The sequence below is a fragment of the Danaus plexippus genome, chromosome 26, assembly GCF_018135715.1.
Source record: "Danaus plexippus chromosome 26, MEX_DaPlex, whole genome shotgun sequence".
Taxonomy (NCBI): domain Eukaryota; kingdom Metazoa; phylum Arthropoda; class Insecta; order Lepidoptera; family Nymphalidae; genus Danaus; species Danaus plexippus.
Window position 1 is genome coordinate 692,126 of NC_083554.1, and position 17,311 is coordinate 709,436.

Genomic DNA, 17,311 nt, shown 5'->3' on the forward strand with positions numbered 1-17,311 from the left:
CAATCACTTTGGTGCAATTTTTTTTCCACCGGTACAACAGTAAAGGACTTTAGCAGCGTTTATTGCCATTATGGTCAGCTTTTTTAATGAAAATGATTGGATATATATGTTTTATATTCTATTATATTTACGTTAACATAGATGATAAAAATATTTGAACTTTAAAAATATTTTATAAACAAAATCTGTTTTAATAAGTAACGCTAACAGTCCGATTACTTGATAATTAAATTGTACAGAATAATATTCATCGCTTTATACCATTCGCTAAGTATTCTACGCTATAACCCCATGTATTTAGTATGAGATAATTGATAAATACACACATTTTCATACGATCAGATTAATTATTCCGATTGATCCTTATGAAAACCTAAATTAGGATATCGAATCCCGCAACAAAGTTATATGTACGTATAATTAAACTTATCTTATTTAACCAGTCGAAAATAAGTTTTTAAAACTTCAAGATAACGTCTAAAGGGTATAGACAAAGAGATGAAATGTCTTAAAGTCATTAACCGACATTAAACACGGAGGTTATGTATTTGATTATTAATTATGTATCTCCACGGTTCTCTAAAACCATGCTTATACATAATCTATAGGTAAAATACTCGTATGCTATTTAAAAAGCTATATGTTCTTACATATGTATGTTTGTAATATGAAATTTATTAATTAAAAAAAATATTTTTGATTCCTGTTCATCAGTTTCCTTATAAGTCTCGTGAAAGCTTCTGGTCTATGTATATACTTAACTCAATTAACCTTTCCAGTAAGTGGTTTAAACAATAAATTTGAGAATGCAATATGTTATAAATTAATTTACTTTCAAAGTTTCAAAGTTGAATATAAGTTACGCTGCTAGTTGGACATCTTGAAAGCGGTATGCGTATCGAGTGTAAATTAAGAGAGCCGTGAACTTTGCATAATGTACCATTAATAACAATTTTGTTTTAATAAAGGCGCCCGCAGACTTTTCGTTTTATCGATCGACGGAACCGTCGTAGTTTTAAGTTTATATCATATAAGAAGAAACGGAACATTATAATCATTTTATTGATCGACAAATAAATTAAGGGAATCGTTGATATAAGTTCAATCTACAGACTTCCTTATATTTATTCCGAATACAACTAAACCTATAAAATTGAATAAAAACAGCTGAGAGACTTAAATACAGTATATATATAAAATATTATAAATAAATCTATTCCATTTACTAAAAAATACATATTTTTTCGTGTAAATAACTCCGGCTGTATCATTTTATTTCTTTGCGCTAAAATAAATATTTATGTGAAGTTTTTAATGGAATACGTCTAAGTACTTGAAAGTCTTTTCATATAATCTATCTCTTCAACGATTTCTCTAACATTCCTCTCAGTATTACGTTTTTAATCACTCAGGCCTCAGGCTTTTAGCAGATAAGTGACCCACAAACAGTCAAAGGCCTAAGGCTTGCACTATAACGGCTGCATTTATTTCGTTCCACTTACGTATTGATCTATTTATCTTGTATGTAGACAATGGTAATTTGGCCATCGTAAATTTGAACTGTCATTTAATTTGTAACAATGTTAATTTTAATTATGTAATATAAGTTACAATAAAGCAGTAACAACTCCTCAATTTTGTCCTTTTGTTTGTCATAAGCAATCCTCATTTAGAATTTAGTTCGAATAATAAGAACTATTGTTTATTTATCTCGTTTTAAAACAATCAAAATAGTAAAGACGGCCTTCCTGCCATACATTTGTATCAAACTTCGTACTGTAGTGTGGTAAATGATTTTATATTATGACAGCACGTGTCTACTTAATAAAATTATAATTTACATAAGAAGGACTCGTATGTACGGAAGAGGTTTTTTGCGATATTTCATTAATGTAACGAGAGCATGTTGCAAATTAAACGGATTTAATGATCTCATTACGGGAGGAGCTACGGGGGTGATGCTGCGATGTGGCGTGCTAAACGTGATTACTATAATGTAATATTTGATGTGGTTAAAACAACGTAAATAAAAATGATTTTTCTTTTAAAAAATATAAAATAATGAATAAGATTTATATTGAAAAATATAAAGTGCAATTTAGAGGTTATAATTTTTTTTCTATTATTACTAATTCATTAAAATGTTCAGTTTTGCTGTTAATGAATGTCCAGTATTAATCCTGAAATTCAGTCTAATGTTTAAATATTTTTTTAGTTCTATCATTTAATTTTTATAATTAGTACCTATTATTTATTGCCTCACTTGCAATTAATTACTTTTGATATGTCCTGATAGAAAATTTTTATTGACTGCGCTTTATTTATTATATTTTTATAAAAAAAAATTACTTGACATTGTTTGATTTTTGGTATAGGTACTTTTGTAAATTTCGTTACGACGTTCCAAAACTTTACTCTTATGGATTATATTTAAAGATTAAAATTATTTATACTACTCGATAAAAACTCCAAAGAGATCGAAAATTAATAGATTAATTTGTCTTGAAATATTTTTTTATCCTAAACCTCGCATCTAAATCTGTATACTGTTACGAATTGAAAATTACTTTGCTATACTAAGTCACGTGCTACAGAGGTAGGAACAACATGATTGGAGACACAAAACCAACCCATTGTAAGCACAACGAAAGTTTGTAAGCGAGACTTACATTGTGTAGTCCCTATTAACTTGTTACGGGACACTTACAGAAATATGACTCCGTCCTTTAAATTAATGGACTGGAATTAAATATACCTTATACAATACATTTATCAAGCCTTTAAATTAGTTTTACAAGTTTGATGAATTAACCTTCGAGATTTTTAGTTATAGTGACTATTTGGATATAAGTTGGACAAATTAATAATTTCAATCCTGTATAAAAATAGGAAATTTAATCTTTATGTTTCCTATATATTAGCTGAATGAATAACATAATTACACACAAAATAAAAAATAAATATAGTAGGTAAAAAAATAAATAAATATATAAACATAATTATAATTTAAGTGATATATTTTATTTTGTAAAATTTAACTTTCGTATCACTTTTTCTTATAAGTAATCTCGTTTCTTAAAACCGCTGTGAAATGACATACATTATGTTTTGACATGTTTATTATAGATAAGTATTATAATATATAAGCAAAACAGAGCGTATCTTTACATCAAGTAACAAGGACACGACATTTAAAAAAAAAATACATCTCTGTCAACTTAGTCGCAGTGTTGGTTAATTTTTTTGTATTTTACCACATTAGTTTTTATTTTTCAATTTCTTATTAATATTAAATTATTTGTGACAAAGTCGATCATGGTTACGAAGCTCGTGTGTCAATAAAGGTGTGTTTATATTTGCGCACGTTATCGTTTAGCCTTAGAACGAATTCACGTTCTCATACTTATAACTTACTGTTCCAACGTTCCTATTATATAAGAAAAAGTATGAATGGTCGTTCAGTTTAACGATTTAAAATCTTATTAAAGATGTTCAAAGGAAAAATGTATTGCAGTATTTCAGACATAGAAGCAATTTATTTAAAAAATAAATCTCGAAAATCAGCATAACATTGCATTGTACTCGACAATATATATTTAAAGTTTTGTCATATTTAATATGAAAAAATCATTTATATTAGTCCCTTCTTAATATTCTTCTTAATCGAAAGAAATTAAAACATAAGCCCTTTACGTTCCACCGCAACCGTATAAAACTGATATAGTTAAAGTCAGCGTAAAATTAAACCAATAACCGCATGCGTCATGATATTTATTTCAAAATATACAATTAAAACATTTCAATGTAGCCAATGAAGTTCAAGGTCTTCTACTGGGAAGTAGCGCTTGTCGGAATCGTGTATGAACGCATGGTATTCTGACCTTTCTCGTTAGCGGCAGACACCATGCCTGTTACATGTGTCATGGAACGCCGTACTGCACTATAGCTTTTATAAATCATTTAAACTACATTCATACGGTTTGAAATGCACGACTTTCTGAAGTATTTATATTAAATATCGTTTATTAAGAGTATTTCACAAGATTTTGTCACAATAGAATCTGATTTGTTATTTTTATAGTCATTGAAACTGAAGCGTTTGTCATTACCAATGCTTGCTACACCTGCTTTTATGTACTACAGAAGCCGTAAGAACGATCCGCTGTGAACAAGGGCTTATCATTAACTATAAAGTCGCTCAAACTTCACACTGGTGGTTGAAAGACATATCTTAATTATCAATATAAAAATAAAGTAATTTTTTTGTCATACAACCTTCAAAATCAACAAGACAATTGTGATTTAGACATTTAACTGTTATTAAGATCAGTTTTTTAATTTAAAAAAAAACGTAAAAATAAGAATACCTCTTCCTATGGCGAACGACTAATGAGTCCAAAACTTTACAATGACCGCATTGTGTTAGTTGGCGAGTTACATTAACATATTGCGATACAGGCACAAGAAATTGTAAGCATCTCTTAATGTACTTAAGTTTAAAGAAAAATAAAAATATATATTAATAATAATATGGATTATTTTATGTATACGAAAAAGATTCATTGCCATATCGATACGGAGATGTAACTTTCTGTCGAGTATGGATTAAAAACTGATGTGGCTAACATTTCTTGGTTGGCAGCCAAAAGCTAATGCAGTAGAAAAGCATTGCGGGGATCTGATATAATAATTATGAAATGAAGGAACACGCCTTCCTATATAAATATCACAGCAAAATCAGTCTCATACATTCTTATCTAATATGAAAATTCATTAACATAAAATGTCATTAAAAATAATGATTTCATTATCAACCTTGTTGATTAGGTTCCTGTTATTCTTGAGCAATTCTCAACATTCTTGTCCAAGGTTAATATATGACAAATTTTTAAAGATCTCACCCAGACAACTCTGTCTCATACTTGTATTGTAATGCTGTAATAAATCAACAGTGATCATGTTTCAACTTGTAGCAGTTATCGATTTTCAATAACAATACATATTCGTTCAGTCTGTCATTTCGTCTCACGCAGCTCCACTAAGCTTATGGCGTTGGCATCATTAATACGTGGCGTGATACAGACACATTATTGGGAACTCGTAACTTTAATGGTGCTTAAATGCAACTGTTAAACATACCCTGGGCGCTGGAATTGGAAGAGCTGTAGTGGCACACACAGTAACTAGATGTCGCAGGTCTAGATCAATAGGGCACCAGCTATCTAGATTCTAGGATACCAGATGCATTTAACTGGAAACTCACATTTTCAATTCACCCTCACGAACCACATACACTATATATGTGCCTGACTTTGCTTCTTGATGTTCCCAGAACCTTCCGATGTATGCTTCCAAAGTCACTAATCATCGCTCATGTATCGCTTTTAAATTCACTCAATCGTCACCAGCGAGGTCCGTGTTAAATGACGAATGTTCTGTGCAGTGCGATGATCAGTCCAGAGGTCCTCTAGGGCATGCCCACCGGGTCCAGCCGGTCCGCCGCGCTGAGCCAGGCCGGGCCCGCGCCCGCGCTGCCACGACCAGCGCTGCTGGCCCTCGTGATGCAAGCGCTGCACGCCAGCGACGAGGACAGTTTCATAGGTCAGTGGGTGGAGTTACTCCGTACACGGAAATCGGAATTACTAATTGTAAGACAATGAACAGCTCAAGCAGAGTTAAGTGATAAGGTATTGCTTATTGGTAAAATGGAAACATATTTCATATTATACGCGTAGACAAGAAATTATACGAATTATTTTAATAAAATTTCGCTGAACAATATTAGCAACTTCTTATTAAAAATGTTTTAATATGTAATCATGAACATCAGTAAAGAACGGAAACTTTGAGTTTATATAAAGAATCTGAGTAAAAACAAAGGGGCCATACCTGAAAAATGTCACAACCGTATATCGTATAAAGAAAACTGATTTCAAAGAAAAAGATTTATATTTTTTACACCGATTCAATATAAAATTGTCAATTAATAACAAATATATAGATACATTTGTTTATGACTATTGAATTTCATATAAAGTACAAGTAAATCTAAAAATATATGATACTAGGAGCCAGCCCCGGCTTCGCACGGACTCTTAACAAAAAATATAAAATAGCCTATTTAACTTTGAGAAATATTAAACTTATATTATGATAACTTATATTATGATAAATTTGTATTATGATAACTAATGTAGGTTTTTAAAATGAAGTAATTTATTTTGATAAGACTTAATACCGTATTTAAGTAAATAGCTTTCCAATAAACGTTTTAGGAATGATAATTTTTAAAATTTGTAAAACGGATATAATATGTTTCCTTGAGGTATAGACATATGCCACCGCGGACTTTTTTGTAGACCTACATAAGATACACAATTCCACAAAATATTATTTTGTAATATCTCAAAGACTAGTCAGCGTTTTCGTTAAAAGCTCTCGACATCTTCAAAAAATATCGTTAATGTACAAGTAAATACAAAACCTTAACAAATTATATACTAAAACCTTCCTCGAGAATAACGCTAACAAGTGGTGATACCTTTTTGATAATCGGTGCAATAGTTTTTCCGTTTATCGCAAACAGACAGACAGCCATACGCGGCGAGGGACTTTGTTTTATAATATGTATTGATTGATTGATATCATTTAAACCCTACATTTCTCTAGATTCGAGACCGATTAAACACCAGGTCGTTGACAAACAGAGACACATGCAGACGTTATAGGAGCTGGTACTGTGAAGGTCAAGTGTTACAATTCCGTGACCTCATTCTATACCAAGTGTTTTATTGTGTACGTTCAGGGACAATCGTTCTAAACAACCCGCAGACATGATATTTTAAATATATATTTCGCTAGTTCCGATTCCCGATTTAAATATTTTATAAGTTAAGTATGACGTCATATAATTTAAACGATTGATTTAAATCCCTCTTCACGTAAGTAACTCATCATAATATAAAATCCTTTTACGAGTTAAAATTTGAAGTTTATATTGTGTACACATGTTCAAATAATGTTAATTTTAATACAAATAATTTAAAAAAAGTGGAATTTTTCTATACAAGTAATAACTCTAAGATACGCCCCAGTCGGCGCCGAGATGTCTACAGATAAGTTTGCGTGACCAGACGGCGGTTTTAACATAAATTAACCTTATATTTGTACTCAGAATGTTATGTCGATCTGATGGTTATAAATATAATATGTACTGACTGTGATGTCTAACATATATAAATTGTTTTATTATAAATTCTTACACAAAAATATCGAGTAGATTTTTATGAAAGAAATTAAAATTATTAAGTTAATTGTATGGTTATATAAATTTGTGTGTCTTAAAATGTTTGATAATATTTCCGGTTCACGATAACGAATTACAAATAATTTTAATGTGTATAACATAACTTATTTATATATATAATTCCATCCAAGTTATAGTCAAACGACATTTGGTTACAAACTTACAAATGTATTTTACTCTACAATATATTTTAAAACATCTGTCTCTCTTCAAATCAATCTTTATCATAATCTATCCACCTATCTCTTTCTCTCTCTCTCCTTCTCTATAAGCTATCGATTATTATTATTATAAAAAAGTTAAAAAAAGAAATGCCGGCTAAAAACAGTTTTCCAATTACTATTTTTTATGTGAAAGGTAGCAAACAGGGCAGGGTAGGGCAGGTCAGTAGTGACAGAGATGTTGCGGATGCGTTACCAACCTTGGTTGTTGAGGGAAAGGGAGGGGTGGGAATAAGAAAATGGTAGAAAAGGGTGGAAACAAACAAAGGGCAACCGGCTCATCGTATCATCGTGTCATCATACCACTCAACGGACGAAACGCAGTCATTAATGAATATTTCGCGCCGATCTTCTGTGAGAGGGTGGTACTTCCCCGGTCGAGTCAGCTCATGTTCGAGCTGTAGTTACTTGACCACGGCTGGACTCTACCATCTATAATCCAAACCTTGTTTCCTCCATTTTAACTCGTTATATATTATTTTAAAGAATATATATTTGTAACTGACTTTTAAATGGCAGTAAACAAAAAAATAATATTTAATAAATACAGAATTTTCATACCGACAAAAAAAGAGCTAAATGCTAGCTAAATTTAAGTATATTATTGATATGTCGCATTTAATTGCTATGCTATTATAAGTAACCTTTCTGTTCACACGATTATTGTTTCAAGTTGACAGATTTAAATAGAAATTTTTGTCTCAACTTGTCTTGTAACAGAAAACTTCCTCAATGCACTTCAGCATATAAAATTGAATGACATATAACGTGGCGAGAAAGTAGTCGGAAGTAGAATATATTAAATTAGAATATTAATATATATGAGCTCATTCATAGTTCAAAGATTATTTTAGGTATCTAAAGTAATGAGTAATCTGAACAGGCTGTGTTCCCTTCTCTCTCTCCTTATTAACTCCCTTCGTTGACAACTATCGTAACTCTGTAGGCGCTGATTCAATTAAGATAAAATCAAACTAAATTCATCAATTTGCTCTCCTTCATACACTCAGATAACCGATGTTTTCTCGATAATAAGAAAGGTTTTGTATTTACTCTTAATTGTAAAGTTAGTTTCATTTGAATTTAAATCGTATGAAGTTTCTATGTCTGAGAGGTTTTGTTTCAAACGCTCGTCCTCGAGTTTAATGAACTCTAAAAAATATCAGACGGAATAATAAGGTGAAAACTACGGATCAGAAAAATATATAACTTATATAATAAATGTATAGTATTAAAGAAGCAGTTTTATGTTCTTGAGAGGATTCTGTATATATTTAAGTGCAAATCGTGAATGGGCATTGCTTGCAGTTTTATCACTCTTGTAAGTCACAGAAACGTTTGAGTGTAATTTACAAGTATTGTAATTCATCGGCGACTGCAGCGAAATTCTACTGAACTTGTTTTCAGGAAGCGTATTTTTCAGTGAGGCGGTGACTCACGTGTTTTCCCATTTCGCCATGAATAAGTCAGATCACGAGTTTAAATGAAAGTCGTTCGTATGACGAGGCCGTTAGGGTCGTTATCCAATGTATTTAATGTAGGCCTCCGAGGCTTCAAACAGTCATTCAGTTATCGGAATGGTATGTGTCTTTATATCGTTTTTGAGAATTCTCTATCCAATGTTCCGATGAAGTTGAGTAAGTTCAGTTGTATATTAAAAGCTTCAAGACGAGATTATGACCAGTTTTAATTGAATTTTATGAATAATTTCAGTATATCATATTTCTTATTCAAATACAAGTTATTTATGACTATAGAAGAAATCTTCGTCAATCTAAGTAAGTCTTCTATAATTTCCAAAAAATTTTGGTCAATATTAAACCTTTCCTGTAAGTATATTTTTCATTGCTTTATTATAAATACGCGTCACATCTGTTAATATTGGAAGGTCATTCTAAGAGTTATTTATAAGTTACAATTAAATACGTATGAACATATACTACGCAAAGCACAAACATAATAATTTCATAACACACAAGAGCTTAAAGGTCAATGACCTCTTTCACTCACTCGCTAATAGATAATCAATACATGTCGGTACAGATGATCAATTTATTAAAAGTATTTTTAATTTTATTTAATAAAATAAGTTATATTCATTATTCAATTACGGTGAGATTTAACATGAAAATTGAAGATTTTGCTGTTAATTTTTTTATTTAAAAACCAATTTTTATATACTGATTCAATTAAACTGTCCATCATTGAAACATGTTTGTGACAGCGAGGCGGTCCTCGTGGAACTGTTTGCAAAACCCCTATTCCTTAGGAGGCCTTCCAGTCACAGTTTAGGAACGATGCCGAAGGACGGTTTTCGAACTTGAAGAAAATATACTCTTTATTTAAAATAGTACAAGTTTTATTGCTAACAAAATTCTTAACAGTGTCTGTCTAGAATAGAAGATATTCTACCTTATTTTTCTTTTATTACAAATCAGTATGACTAACTTGTGATCAAATATTGTGGGATTCTATACAAAATTTATCACCTCATGTATTAGTAGAATTTTTGGCATTCATAAAGTGGTTAATTTGAAAATTATTATAATGATTTCATTTGTCTAAAAGGATTATTTTTATAACGACGAGCTTAGCAATCCCTGTACAGATCGGATCTCTAGAAATATGAATGTATAACTACAAATATATAACTCAGAAAGTACATGTACTCGTATAAACAAGACCAGAACCAAAATTTTCACTTCAGTTAAAAGTGCTTCGTAAACGTGACTATGTATGCAACACGTATTGGTTAATTTGCTTGTATATAAGAAACAGGTTTTAACTTGCGCTGTATATAAAAAGTCGGACGTTTGTATGCGCTTGACCAGATTTCAATAAATTTACGTCACCAACCGTGAACTCTGGATCGTTCAAATGGAAACAGATAATTAGGGTGAATTTCAGTTAGTGGAGTTTGGTAGGAAAATTTAATATATATATATATATATATATATATTTTTTTTTTTTTTTTTTCTTATTTTTTTTTGAATAAATTCTTTTTTGTTTTGTTTTGGCGTATTACAATTGTGTATTTATTAAGAACAGTGAAATATGTACCCACATATAATATAAAAAATACTCTATGTGATAAAATATCTCAGGATTTTTCATATGAAATAAATAAATGACGAAATAATTTCAGGGAATAGTAATGTAATAAATAAGATTTTACTTATTTTAATTTACATGGTTTGTAGGAAAATGTTGAATTATACGTTTTTAAGACAAATTTTTTAGATGTTTATATAATAATTAAATTAGATATTTATTTACTAAAAAACAGAGAAAGTAGATATACAGAGATTAACAAGTACGTACATACATACAACTTCTCATTAGGTTAAAGACATTTACTTTTTAGGTTCTGATACAGTCGGTAACAGATTTTTGGAAGTAAACATTTTTGATTCTACGTATAAATAAAATTATTTATATTATTTAAATTTTATTTCAACGCTCTCAACGCGTTAGGTGACGCGTTGCGCTGTGAAATATCTTAATTAAATTCGCGTTAAAATGACATTTCATGGAATAAAAAACACTTCGCGTAATTGGGAAAATAATTATCCCGTAACTAAAAAACGTTTTAATGGGAAAAGTTCGGCTTTTAATAAGCGGTTCAACGACCTTTTGACTGTTTGTGTAAATTGTTCTGTTATACTTATTTCAATGGTCGTTATAACGAGTCCACATCTCAAACTTTATACTGACAGTTTTAACGTAATTTGCTTTCATTACATTCATTTGTTTGATTTGCTGGTTTAAGAATTGATAACGTTAATACTATCGGTGTTTGAGTACGCGATGGCAACTCTTACTTAGTGTAGTATGTTTGTATATGTATGTTGTAACTGGTGTCGTTTTGTTACTCTCGTATGTATTATATATATTATTACCCTTGAGGACTTTCGGTTTTTTAAAAACGTGTAAATAACTGTTTGGGTTCGTTTGGGTTTAATATGTTGTAAGAAACCGTGCTTTTAGTAAGAATTTTATTGGCAATATATAGTTTTATTTCTGTTCATTGTTGAGAAACTGAATTTGTTTAAAAGCTCTTCTATTGTTTATTTTTTTGTATAAAAAAAATATGAATTTGTATAAGTTTTTTGTTATAGAAATCAAACAACAAAATATTAAATAGTCGCTATTATTTCAAACATCCATCCATTTTTAACACCTTTAAATTAAAGTGTATGAAACAATGTACGGTTGTAACTTTAAGCACAGAAACTACTGATTATACTTTGTTAGTTAAATTTTTTTTAAACATCGTGATGAATGAGCAGATTTTCCAGGTGATTGTCAGTGACCGCCTCAGTTCAGAGAGGATTCGAGGTTATTGAACTGGGAACTATCGGGATTAAGGGAGAATAGGGAAAGAATATGATTTCGACAGAAACAAAGAACCGACGTTAAGGAGTTCCAGCGCTGATGATAAATTCATTACATCTAGATCTGGTTCATAGACCATCAACTAGTCTATAGACTTAAGTTAATATTAACATAAAAACCTGTCCATTTATGTGTAAATCTTCTGAAATGTCACATGTCATAACTGAAGGTTGAAATAATCATATACCAGACCTGGCGTAGGAGCTTATGTTGACATCACGATGACGTCATAGATTAGAAATTAATTACAGGAATTCTTTATGTTTTAATAATTCATCATACTGTAGGTACCATCACGCAGCCGTACTAGTGTTAATTTCAAAGCGGATTTCGCAATTCAGAGCTCAAAATGGCGGGTATAGAAAAGTCCCGGATTAGTGCAAACCATTTTATTTGGTCAAAGAGCAACTTAGATAAAATGTTCCACCGGGAGCTGGACCGGGTCGTGTGAGTTTTATTTCAAAAGGCTTAAAGTTAACCTTGATTGTGCCCCGTTCGTGTATTTACAGATAATGTATATGTTTGTCTATTAGATAACTTAAATTCCGTTTAGAAATCCAGTTATAATTTAAAAAATATGATATATTATTTCGTAATATAACTGTATATTACCCGATAAATAAATATACCTTTCTCAGCTCGTTTCAGATTTGAATATTTGATTTATAAAAGCTTATTGTTTTAGATTATGAAATTTTCTAAACCTTGTTCTATTTAAAAACATTATAAAAATATAAATAAGAATAAAGTAAAGTAGAAATCTCATAGAGAACAAAATAGATTCTTTAATATCATAGAAATCATTAAATCATTAAATGATGATTATGATTATAACGCTTTGTATATTTGTCGGTTTGTCATAGACATTAAACGAGATACTTTTACTCCAGCGCCTGCAATATTCTGGTTGTAAAAAATATAATCTGTCCTCAACAACATTTAACACTAAAAAAATTATTGAAAAAGATTGTAGTGTGATTGTTGCTTTATTTTTTGAATGTCATTCGTTCTTTATAAATATCGTTAATATGGCGGATGTACTAAAAGGAACGATATGATAATTTTTTTTTTTTGTTGTAACGTAAAGCGTTTTTATTTTTGTTTTAAACTTATGTATGTGCTGATATGTTTTGTGGGATATAATATGAGAAATAGGTTTTTATTGACCGCTATAAACTTTTCTAATAAACATAATATTTTTATCTGTTTCTATATGTTTTGACCGCGGATTCACTTTGAAATACTCGTCTTCATTTTCAGATCTCAGCAATCGATTACAAACTATAACTGTATAAAAACCTTTAAACTCATTTCTCTTTCTCTTTTCTAAAATTTTTTTTTTTAAAGTCACATCAAAAATAGTCAACCTGTCCATGTTTCAATAAATTCTGAATAACTATACAAGTATATCAAAGAGAGCGTCTGTTACTGAAATTTGTCACAAAATTGTAAATAGATTTTACCATTATATTTTGTTTAAACAAAAATAAGAAAAACTACCTTCAATTGAAGTTCAGAGTTTCATTAAATTAAAGAGTTTGATTTTGTAAAAAAAAAATACAAAAATACTTATACCTATAAGGTTATAAACGATTTGATTAACTTCAAATACATTTAAAACTATCAATAAAATACTAACTCAATCACATTATAATAGTACCTAGTTTTTCTATTGATTTATTATGTACAATTTTAAATCAATAATCCGTAATCGGTGGAGTGGTTATAAAATATTTCGTTACACAACCAAAATTCGGTCCTCATCAGCTCTACAACGACTCCACATTTGTCAATTCACTGTTTATAACGAGCCCTGCAACACATTACTTTTAAATTTTTGTCAAATCAATCAATAATAAAAACGTTTTTATGAAATCAGAACAAATTTAGGTAATTACAAATTTAGTTACATTCTAGATACTTGTGAAATGATTGAAAAAAAAACGAAAACGAAATAATTGATAGAATTAAAAAGTAACGATTAATGTAGCATCTCGTTAGCGTTCTAACATTATGAATCACAGAAACCATTTGTATACACTGTGTGACTATACAGCCGAAATGAACCAAAAAGTTTTATTATATCTGTATTAGCAGGAGAGTGGGGGGAGAGGATTCCCTCCCCGCTCCGCACCCGCACGTCAGTCTGCCGCGGACATCGCGTCGATGCACTTGTTTTTAAAGTGTATAAAGCATCAGATTTAAATCCAAGTGAAACTGTGATTACATCGGCGTACGAGGTTCAGATTTATTGTGTTCTGTTAGCGTGATCCGCTCGACTTATTCGGGTCTGGGTCAATTAAGGATATTTTATACATTAAATATTTTGATTGTGATGTATTGATTTTTCATTGTTCTTCGATGCATTTTTTTATGAGTCTGTGTATTTATGTCACAACTGTTTAATTCTGTTATGTAATCTGTGTTAGGGATGATCCGATCATCCAATTACTCAGGGTTAATCCCGGTTGAACGGATTGAACGAGGACTCGGTGTATGTTTGTTCATGTAACAATGTGTATTTTAAAACATATCAGATGTTCCATGGAATTGAAATATATACGAAGACGGATGAAAATTTTATTACGAATCTTTTTAATTTGTCCATTTAAATATTTAAAGGAGTATATTAAAAAAAAAAACAAATATACCGTTTTTAATTCAATTAACATTATATCAAAAATTAATTAATAGCTAATTTTAAAACCATAAAATATCGCTTTGAATTTGAAATTTAATAATACAATAAATGAATAAAACAAATTAGTCATTATCAATTAGTTTCCCATTAGTGACCCAAATACGTCACAACAATGACGTATCACTCGAAGGGTGAAATTGTTTTGAACCCACGACTCTTTAGGTAACCGGCTTTAAAAGCTTTCATTTTACATGTTAAAGCCTGTGACTCTGTCTGTTATTTTATTCCTAAAGAAGTATTAACACTTACAAATTATGTTTATGAGTTATAATCATGTTAGGAATCTCACTTGTTCTAAATAACGGAATGCACCTCTGTTGATCGGCAAAAAACTCCTGCCGATACATTACATGGAAAATATTGAATATTAATATAAGATATCTCCAATTAAGTGTAGAATCTATAATAATGTTCCATTCAAGTTGAATACTATTTATTTTTGATTGTCAGTACTTCGAACCCTTTTTTTATCCGCCATTTTGAAACCGGTGAAATTCGTGACGCAAAAAAAAATTTATATTGCAACGGAGCGGTGGTTCTGACGATATTTTTAATCCCCGTCCATCATTTAAACCATTTAATTTCGATTTTATATTTCTATCAAACTGCCTGTTAAGAAATAGTTGGAGCGTTTTATTGCAATAAAGAATTAATAACAACAGATTATAAAATCAATTATAATTAAAAACTTCGAAACATTCCATTGCGATGCCGATGATAAGTCCACAGCTACTTCATAAATAATAGCTTAAATCACATACCCACAGTTTGATACACAGAGGTAGGTAATTACTGACACAATTATAGGTCTACCGATCTAATGATGAATAGCTTTGATTTCATACAATGGGGATTAGGGCGTTTGCTTTATCTATACAATCCAATTGTGTATAACAGTCTATAAATAAATATACGACTTGATAAAAAAAAACAGAGAATTGTTCGAATATAAAACATTTTATTTATAATGAATTTTAAACATGTTTCTTATCCCGGTAACTTCTTCTTTCTTTAAATTTGAATATATTTTCTCCTTCAGCATTTTCCTAAGTTTTCCTTTAGCCATTTCATAAATCATTGGCTTGATAGTTACTTTGCTTATAAGCGAACCCATTTACGTTGCCAAATCTAGAACATCAATTGCGTATAGAATTTGGGGCATAATGTTTGGGTTTGTTGACCCCATTTATTTATGGAAATGTACAAAGTATAAAGCCTGGACGATTTGACGCTTTGTTAAGGAATATGCTTTTTAACTATTCATACCCTGACTGCCAGAATAATAGTTCATTAAACAATATCTTGTTTAACTGAATTACTATTTTGAAAATTAATAAGGATTCCATAGATTTTAACGGATAAATTATAAGAATTTTATATTGAATACAAGGCGCATCCTATACATAACAATGTCTACACAAATGAAACTAATATATTTTCGGATATACTACGCGGATTTTATTATTTTAAAACTACATAATACCGTGGTCATGGTTGCTGAAAAGTAACCGAAACGTCGGGAGTATGTGGTTTTAAAATAATAAAATCCGCGTAGTATATCCGAAAATATATTAGTTTCATTTAAATGAATAAAACTCGCGAAAGTCTTAGATCTCATTAAATGTCTACACGATATGTCAAACGATTTTTAAACGTAAGTAAAATAAGATAAAAATATAAATTCTAGGAATTATAATTTATTATTATATTAGTTTTAATTTTAACTATTTGTACAGGATGGGAGCACATGAGATATCATTTTTATTAGATAATCATGTTTATATGGAAACGGTCCGTGTGTTTATTGAGATGTTTCGATAAAATAATTACAAATTATGAAATGTGATAATAATTACTGAGATCCGGGTCCATACAGACGCGAGATCAGGTCAGACGAGTTAATGCATTCAGACAAAGAACTCCTTTACTCATTTAGCATTCAAACTAGCTTCAGACTTTTTATTGTTATCAAAGCATCACGTGTAATATATTAAACTGAAATGTATGTTTGTTTGTTGAAGCTATAACTCATATACTCCTAGGATTTTGTATATTCATAAATTTGCTATTATTATAATTTGAAAACGACGCGATTTATATCAAAGTGTATTTATAAGATATGTCGTAAGTGATTTTAAGACTTAATATTATTGTTTTGCTTTCTTTAGTTCTGTTGTCAAATTGGTAAATTTGCTCTAAATAAAATATAAAAATCAGCTGAGAGATTAAACACTAGAAAAAACTGCAATAAATACGAGAACTATGTTTTAAAACGACCTCTAAAATAATAATCATTTGTAAAACAAGTTAGAAACAAAGAAATATACGTGCTTTAAATAACGAAACCTCATCTCAAACAAATATAATTTTAAATGAAAAGGAGACTAATCACAAAGATACAAGGGAAGGCTTGGATGTAGGTCGATATGCGCTTAGTGCAGGATTTAACACATCACGTGATACTCCGAGGTTGCTATTAACGAGAAACTTTTAATTTTAATTATAACAAATGTATATAATTTATCTATATTAATAAAAATACATTAAGTATTCATAATTTGTACAAATTTTAAGATATTTAAAAATATTGATCACAAAGCATACGTGAAATATAAAAAAACTTTTTAACGAATTATTAAGTTATAATAATTATATTGTTTACATAAATAAGTAAAGTAATATCTTAAA

At 30.0% G+C, this 17,311-nt stretch overlaps 1 protein-coding gene across 5 annotated transcripts in view; it reads left to right on the forward strand.

The window, feature by feature from the left end:
* Window positions 1-17,311, forward strand: part of LOC116774506 (protein Fe65 homolog) — a 38,448-nt gene that overhangs the window by 1,603 nt on the left and 19,534 nt on the right. Inside the window, exon 2 of one of the 5 annotated variants that reach the window (XM_061524779.1) lies at window positions 5,444-5,601. The exons of 1 other annotated variant lie outside the window; for it this stretch is intronic. In XM_061524779.1, the coding sequence (XP_061380763.1) occupies window positions 5,475-5,601 (127 nt within the window). In that variant the 5' untranslated portion in view covers window positions 5,444-5,474. Of the gene's footprint in view, window positions 1-5,443; window positions 5,602-14,053; window positions 14,417-17,311 lie in introns of those variants that run through there. 3 more of the 5 variants (XM_061524780.1, XM_061524782.1, XM_061524781.1) reach the window with 3 other exon arrangements.